The sequence below is a fragment of the Zonotrichia leucophrys genome, unplaced genomic scaffold, assembly GCF_028769735.1.
Source record: "Zonotrichia leucophrys gambelii isolate GWCS_2022_RI unplaced genomic scaffold, RI_Zleu_2.0 Scaffold_254_75358, whole genome shotgun sequence".
Lineage (NCBI taxonomy): Eukaryota > Metazoa > Chordata > Aves > Passeriformes > Passerellidae > Zonotrichia > Zonotrichia leucophrys.
Window position 1 is genome coordinate 26,448 of NW_026992459.1, and position 7,156 is coordinate 33,603.

At 57.5% G+C, this 7,156-nt stretch overlaps 1 protein-coding gene across 1 annotated transcript in view; it reads left to right on the forward strand.

Moving 5' to 3' along the window:
* DNMT1 (DNA methyltransferase 1) overlaps nt 1-6,791 on the forward strand; it is a gene marked incomplete at its 5' end in the record, with an annotated part of 31,592 nt that extends 24,801 nt beyond the window's left edge. Inside the window, 4 exons of the mRNA XM_064700905.1 lie at nt 923-1,086; nt 3,051-3,167; nt 5,176-5,266; nt 6,167-6,791. Coding sequence (XP_064556975.1) covers nt 923-1,086; nt 3,051-3,167; nt 5,176-5,266; nt 6,167-6,234 — 440 coding nt within the window. The remainder of the gene's footprint in view (nt 1-922; nt 1,087-3,050; nt 3,168-5,175; nt 5,267-6,166) is intronic.
* Between the last annotated feature and the right edge of the window lie 365 nt (nt 6,792-7,156).

The window sequence follows — 7,156 nt, forward strand, 5'->3', positions numbered from 1 at the left end:
GCCGACCGGCAGTTGGGTTTGATGGTCTCCAATGGCCACCATGTCCCAATGGTTGGGTTTGGTGGTCCCCAATGGCCACCATGCCCCAATGGTTGGGTTTGGTGGTCCCCAATGGCCACCATGCCCCAATGGTTGGGTTTGGTGGTCTCCAATGGCCACCATGTCCCAATGGTTGGGTTTGGTGGTCCCCAATGGTTGGTTTGATGGTCTCCAATGGCCACCATGTCCCAATGGTTGGGTTTGATGGTCCCCAATGGTTGGTTTGGTGGTCTCCAGTGGCCACCATGTCCCAATGGTTGGGTTTGGTGGTCTCCAATGGCCACCACTCCCCAACCCTTGGTGGTTCCCCATGCTGGTTCTCCACAGTTGACCATGGTTGGGTTTGGTGGTCTCCAGTGGCCACCACGCCCCAACCCTTGGTGGTTCTCCATGGTTGACCACGGTTGGGTGTGGTGTCCCCAGGGAAGCCGTGCGACCCGGCCGACCGGCAGTTGGGTTTGATGGTCTCCAATGGCCACCATGTCCCAATGGTTGGGTTTGGTGGTCCCCAATGGCCACCATGCCCCAATGGTTGGGTTTGGTGGTCCCCAATGGCCACCATGCCCCAATGGTTGGGTTTGGTGGTCCCCAATGGCCACCATGCCCCAATGGTTGGGTTTGGTGGTCTCCAATGGCCACCATGTCCCAATGGTTGGGTTTGGTGGTCCCCAATGGTTGGTTTGGTGGTCTCCAGTGGCCACCATGTCCCAATGGTTGGGTTTGGTGGTCTCCAATGGCCACCACGCCCCAACCCTTGGTGGTTCCCCATGCTGGTTCTCCATGGTTGGGTTTGGTGGTCTCCAATGGCCACCACGCCCCAACCCTTGGTGGTTCCCCATGCTGGTTCTCCATGGTTGACCATGGTTGGGTGTGGTGTCCCCAGGGAAGCCGTGTGACCCGGCCGACCGGCAGTTCAACACGCTCATCCCGTGGTGCCTCCCGCACACCGGCAACCGCCACAACCACTGGGCCGGGCTCTACGGGCGCCTCGAGTGGGACGGCTTCTTCAGCACCACCGTCACCAACCCCGAGCCCATGGGCAAGCAGGTGGGGACAGCGCGGCCTGGTGGGGCCTGGTGGGCGTCGCTGGCCCAGAACCTGGGTGGGGTTGGTGGGAGTGTCCATGAGTGGGGTTGGTGGGGGTGTCCATGGGTGGGGTTGGTGGTGGTGTCCATGGGTGGGGTTGGTGGGGGTGTCCATGGGTGGGGTTGGTGGGAGTGTCCTGGGTGGGGTTGTGGGGTGTCCATGGTTGGAGTGTCCATGGGGTGGGTCTGGTGGTTGGTGGGAGTGTCCATGGGTGGGGTTGGTGGGAGTGTCCATGGGGGGGGTTGGTGGGAGTGTCCATGGGTGGGGTTGGTGGGAGTGTCCGTGGGTGGGGTTGGTGGGAGTGTCCATGGGTGGGGTTGGTGGGAGTGTCCGTGGGTGGGGTTGTGGAGTGCCGGGTAGGTTGGGGATGTCGTGGTGGTTGATGGGAGTGTCCATGGTCATCTTCAACCAAGAACCTGGGTGGGGTTGGTGGTGTCCAGGTGGTGGTGGGGTCTGTGGACGTTGGTCCAATGGGTGGGGTTGGTGGGGGTGTCCATGGTGGGGTTGGTGGGTGTCCATGGTCATCGTTACCAGAACTTGGGTGGGTTGGATGGTCACCAATGTCCATTGGGGTGGTGGTTGGGTGTGGACGTGTCCATGGTGGTGCCATTGGTGAGGGGTGTCACAGTTGGATGTGTGGCACTGGGTGGGTTTGATGGTCACCAATGTCCCCCACGTTGGGTGTGATGTTCTCTGGTTGGGTGTGACGTTCTCTGGTGGTCCCCACTTTGGATCTGATGTTCTTTGGTGGTCACTATGTTGGATGTGATGGTCTCTGGTTGGATCTGATGTTCTCTGGTTGGATGTGATGTTCTCTGGTTGGATCTGATGTTCTCTGGTGTCCCCACGTTGGGTGTGACGTTCTCTGGTTGGGTGTGATGGTCTCTGGTTGGATCTGATGTTCTCTGGTGGTCACCACATTGGATGTTGATGGTCTGTGGTTGAATCTGACGTTCTCTGGTGGTCACCACGTTGGATGTGATGTTCTCTGACGTTCCCTGGTTGGCTCTGACGTTCTCTGGTTGGCTCTGACGTTCTCTGGTGTCCCCTGAGTTGGCTGTGCATGGTCTTGATGGTCCCTGATTGGCTGTGATGGTCTCTGGTGGTCACCATGTTGGATTGGTTCGTTGTGACGTTCTCTGGTGGTCACCAGGTTGGATGTTGATGGTCTCTGATTGGATGTGACGTTCTCTGGTGGTCACCACGTTGGATGTTGATGGTCTGTGGTTGGATGTGACGTTCTCTGGTGTCCCCACGTTGGATGTTGATGGTCTGTGGTTGGGTGTGACGTTCTCTGGTGGTCACCACGTTGGATGTTGATGGTCTTGTGTGTGCTTCTTGGTCACGTGATGTTGATGTTCTTGTTGTGTGACGTTCTCTGGTGTCCCCACATTGGGTGTGATGGTCTCTGTGTCCCCAACATTGTCTCTGACGTTCTCTGGTGTCCCCACGTTTGGTCTGTGTTGGTTGACGTTCTCTGGTGGTCCCACGTTGCTGTGATGTTCTCTGACGTCCTGGTTGGCTCTGACGTTCTCTGGTGGTCCCCACGTTGGGTGTGACGTTCTCTGGTGTCCCCATGTTGGCTGTGATGGTCTCTGGTGGTCCCCATGTTGGATCTGGTTGGCTCTGACGTTCTCTGGTGGTCACCACGTTGGATGTTGATGGTCTGTGGTTGGCTCTGACGTTCTCTGGTGTCCCCACGTTGGCTGTGATGTTCTCTGACGTTCTCTGGTTGGCTCTGACGTTCTCTGGTGGTCCCCACGTTGGGTGTGACGTTCTCTGGTGTCCCCACGTTGGCTGTGATGTTCTCTGATGTTCTCTGGTTGTCTCTGACGTTCTCTGGTGGTCACCATGGTGGATGTGACGTTCTCTGGTGTCCCCACGTTGGCTGTGATGTTCTCTGACGTTCTCCGGTGTCCGTGCAGGGCCGGGTGCTGCACCCCGAGCAGCACCGCGTGGTCAGCGTGCGGGAGTGCGCGCGCTCCCAGGGCTTCCCCGACACCTTCCGGCTCTTCGGCAACATCCTGGACAAGCACCGGCAGGTGGGGCCACCATGGCTGTCCCGTGTCCCCCTGTCCCTGTGTCGTCCTGTCCCCGTGTCCTCCTGTCCTCGTGTCCCCCTGTCCCCGTGTGCCCCTGTCCCCCTGTCCCCGTGTGCCCCTGTCCCCGTGTCCCCGTGTGCCCCTGTCCCCTGTCCCCTGTCCCCCTGTCCCCTGTCCCTGTCCCCTGTCCCCGTGTGCCCCTGTCCCCCTGTCCCCGTGTCCTCCTGTCCCTCTGTCCCCCTGTCCCCCTGTCCCTGTGTCCTCCTGTCCCTCTGTCCCCGTGTCCCCCTGTCCCCCTGTCCCCGTGTCCTCCTGTCCCTCTGTCCCCCGTCCCCCTGTCCCCGTGTCCTCCTGTCCCTCTGTCCCCGTGTCCCCTGTCCCCTTGTCCCTCCCTGTCCCTTGTCACCGTGTCCCCTGTCCCCTGTCCCCGTTGCCCTGTCCCGTGTCCCCGTGTCCCCCTGTCCCGTGTCCTCCGTCCCTCTGTCCCCGTGTGCCCCTGTCCCCTGTCCCCGTGTCCCCCTGTCCCCTGTCCCCTGTGTGCCCCTGTCCCCGTGTCATCCTTCCTGTCCCTGTCCCTGTGTCCCCTGTCCCCTGTCCCTGTGTGCCCCTGTCCCCCTGTCCCCGTGTGCCCCTGTCCCCCTGTCCCTCCTGTCCCCCTGTCCCCTGTGCCCCTGTCCCTGTGTGCCCCTGTCCCCGTGTCCCCCTGTCCCCCTGTCCCGTTGTCCTCTTGCCCCTTTGTCAATTTTTCCATTATCCTCTTGTCCCCATTGTCCATTGTCCTCTTGTCCCTTTGTCCTCCTGTCCTTTTGTCCCTTTGTCCTATTGTCCATTATCCTCTTGTCCCCATTGTCCTCTTGTCCATTTGTCCATTTGTCCATTGTCCCTTTGTCCTATTGTCCATTATCCTCTTGTCCCTGTGTCCCCCTGTCCCTGGGTCCCCACTGTCCTCTTGTCCCTTTGTCCTCTTGTCCATTGTCCCCTTGTCCTCTTGTCCATTTGTCCATGTGTCCATTATCCTCTTGTCCTCTTGTCCTTTTGTCCATTTGTCCATTATTCTCTTGTCCCCATTGTCCATTGTCCTGTTGTCCCTTTGTCCCCATTGCCTGTTGTCACCTTGTCCCCTTGTCCATTTGTCCATTATCCTCTTGTCCCCTTGTCCCTATATCCTCTTGTCCGTTGTCCCTTTGTCCTCTTGTCCATTGTCCCATTGTCCATTCTCCCATTGTCCCATTGTCCCTTTGTCCCCTTGTCCGTTGCCCCCTTGTCCCCTTGTCCTGTTGTCCCTTTGTCCATTATCCTCTTGTCCCCATGTCCCTTTTTCCCATTGTCCTCTTATCCCTGTGTCCCCTTGTCCCTGTGTCCCCTTGTCCCTTTGTCCTCTTGTCCTATGTCCCTCTGTCCCCTGTCCTCTTGTCCCCTTGTCCCTTTGTCCTCCTGTCCCTTTGTCCCTTTGTCCTGTTGTCCCATTGTCCCCGTGTCCTTTTGTCCATTGTCCTTGTGTCCCTCTGTCCCCCTGTCCCCTGTCCCATGTCCATCTGTCTGTCCCCAGGTGGGTAACGCGGTGCCCCCTCCCCTGTCTGTCCGTCTGTCCCCGTGTCCGTCTGTCCCCATGTCCGTCTGTCCGTCTGTCCCCCCGCAGGTGGGTAACGCGGTGCCCCCTCCCCTGTCTGTCCGTCTGTCCCCGTGTCCGTCTGTCCCCGTGTCCGTCTGTCCCATGTCCGTCTGTCTGTCTGTAACGCGGTGCCCCCTCCCCTGTCTGTCCGTCTGTCCCCATGTCCGTCTGTCCCCGTGTCCGTCTGTCTGTCTGTAACGCGGTGCCCCCTCCCCTGTCTGTCCGTCTGTCCCCATGTCCGTCTGTCCGTCTGTCCCCCCGCAGGTGGGTAACGCGGTGCCCCCTCCCCTGTCTGTCCGTCTGTCCCCATGTCCGTCTGTCCCCCCGCAGGTGGGTAACGCGGTGCCCCCTCCCCTGTCTGTCCGTCTGTCCCCATGTCCGTCTGTCCCCCCGCAGGTGGGTAACGCGGTGCCCCCTCCCCTGGCCAAGGCCATCGGGCTGGAGATCAAGGCCTGCGCTGCGGCCAAGCTGCGCCAGGACACGGCCGGTGAGTGACCCCCACGGTGTCCCCAAGTGTCCCCACGGTGTCCCCAAGGTGTCCCCAAGGTGTCCCCAAGGTGTCCCTGCATTGTCCCCGCAGTGTCCCCAGGGTGTCCCCAAGGTGTCCCTGCATTGTCCCCGCAGTGTCCCCAGGGTGTCCCCGCTGTCCCCTCCCTGTCACCGCCCCTCTGTCCCCGCAGGTCCCCCCGCTGTCCCCTCCATGTCCCCGTTGTCCCGTCCCTGTCACAGCCATCGTCCCCATGGTGTCCCCTCAGTGTCCCCGCAGTGCCCCATGGTGTCCCCTCCCTGTCACAGCCATTGTCCCCTCGCTGTCCCCTCCCTGTCCCCTCCCTGTCCCCATCCCCTTGTCCCTGCAGATTCTCACAGTGTCCCTTCCCTGTCCCCATTGTCCTCTCCCTGTCACAGCCATTGTCCCCGTAGGTCCCCCCGCTGTCCCTTCACTGTCCCCTCAGTGTCCCATTGTCCCCGTAGGTCCCCTCATTGTCCCCTCAGTGTCCCCGCAGGTCCCTTCCCTGTCCCCTCGCTGTCCCCTCACTGTCCCCTCAGTGTCCCCATTGTCCCCGCAGGTCCCTTCCCTGTCCCCATTGTCCTCTCCCTGTCCCCTCCCTGTCACAGCCACTGTCCCTGCAGGTCCCCTCCCTGTCCCCTCAGTGTCCCCTCCCTGTCCCAGCCATTGTCCCCGTAGGTCCCCTCCCTGTCCCCTCAGTGTCCCCTCAGTGTCCCCTCCCTGTCACAGCCATTGTCCCCGTAGGTCCCCTCGCTGTCCCCTCGCTGTCCCCTCAGTGTCCCCATTGTCCCCTCATTGTCCCCATTCTCCTCTCCCTGTCCCCTCACTGTCCCTTCCCTGTCCCCTCACTGTCCCCTCATTGTCCCCATTGTCCCGCAGGTCCGGTGCCCGCTGTCGCCGCTGTCGCCGCTGTCGCCGCTGTCCCGTCCCCGTCCGGCGCCGCCTGAGGCGGGAGCGGGGCCGGGGGTGGGGCCGGGGCTGCTGCGCCTTCGCCTTTTTTGCCTTTTTTGCCTTTTTTAAAATTTTATTTCCCTTTTTATTCTTCTTTCTTCCCCTATTTTTATTTTTTTTCTCCCTTTTTTTATTTTTTTTTCTCTTTTTTTCTTCTCGTTTCTCCCCCCTTTTCTTTCTTTTACATCTTTTTTTTTCTTTTTCCCCCTCTTTTCTCTCCTCCCTTTTTTCTTTTTATTTCCCTTTTTCTTTTTATTTCCTTTTTTCTTTTTTCCCCTTTTTTCTTTTTTTTCCTCTTTTTTCCTTCTATTTTCCCTCTTTTCCTTCTTTTATTTCCCTTCTTTCTTTCTTTCTCCTTCCCCCCTCGTTTTTTTTCCTTTTCCCTCTTTTATTTCACCATTTTTTCTTTTCTTCCTCTTTTTCCTTTTATTTCCCCCCTTTTCCCCTTTTCCTTCTTTTATTTCCCTTCTCCCACTTTTTTATTTTTCCCCCTTTTTTCCTCCCTTTTTTCTGCTTTTCCCTCTTTATTTTTTTCTTTTATCTTTTTCCCCCTCCTTTTTTATTTTTCCCCCTTCTTTATATCCCTTGCTTTCCCCTCCCCCTTTTCCTCTTCTATTTCCCCCCTTTTTTCTTATTCCCCCATTTCTTTTCTTACCCCCTTTTTCTTCTTTTTCCTCTTTTTTTTATGCTTTTCCCTCTTTTTTTCTCTCTTTTTCTCTTTTCCCCCTCATTTATATATTCCTTCTTCTTTATATCCCTTCCTTTTTCCTCTTTTAACCCCTTATTTTCCCCTTTCATTTTTCAATTTCCCCTCTTCTTTTTCCTCTCTCTGCATTTTTCTGTCTTTTCCCCATCTTTTCAAAACCTTTTTGATTTCTCCATTTCCCCTTTTGTTTATTTTATTTTTTTTTTTTTAAT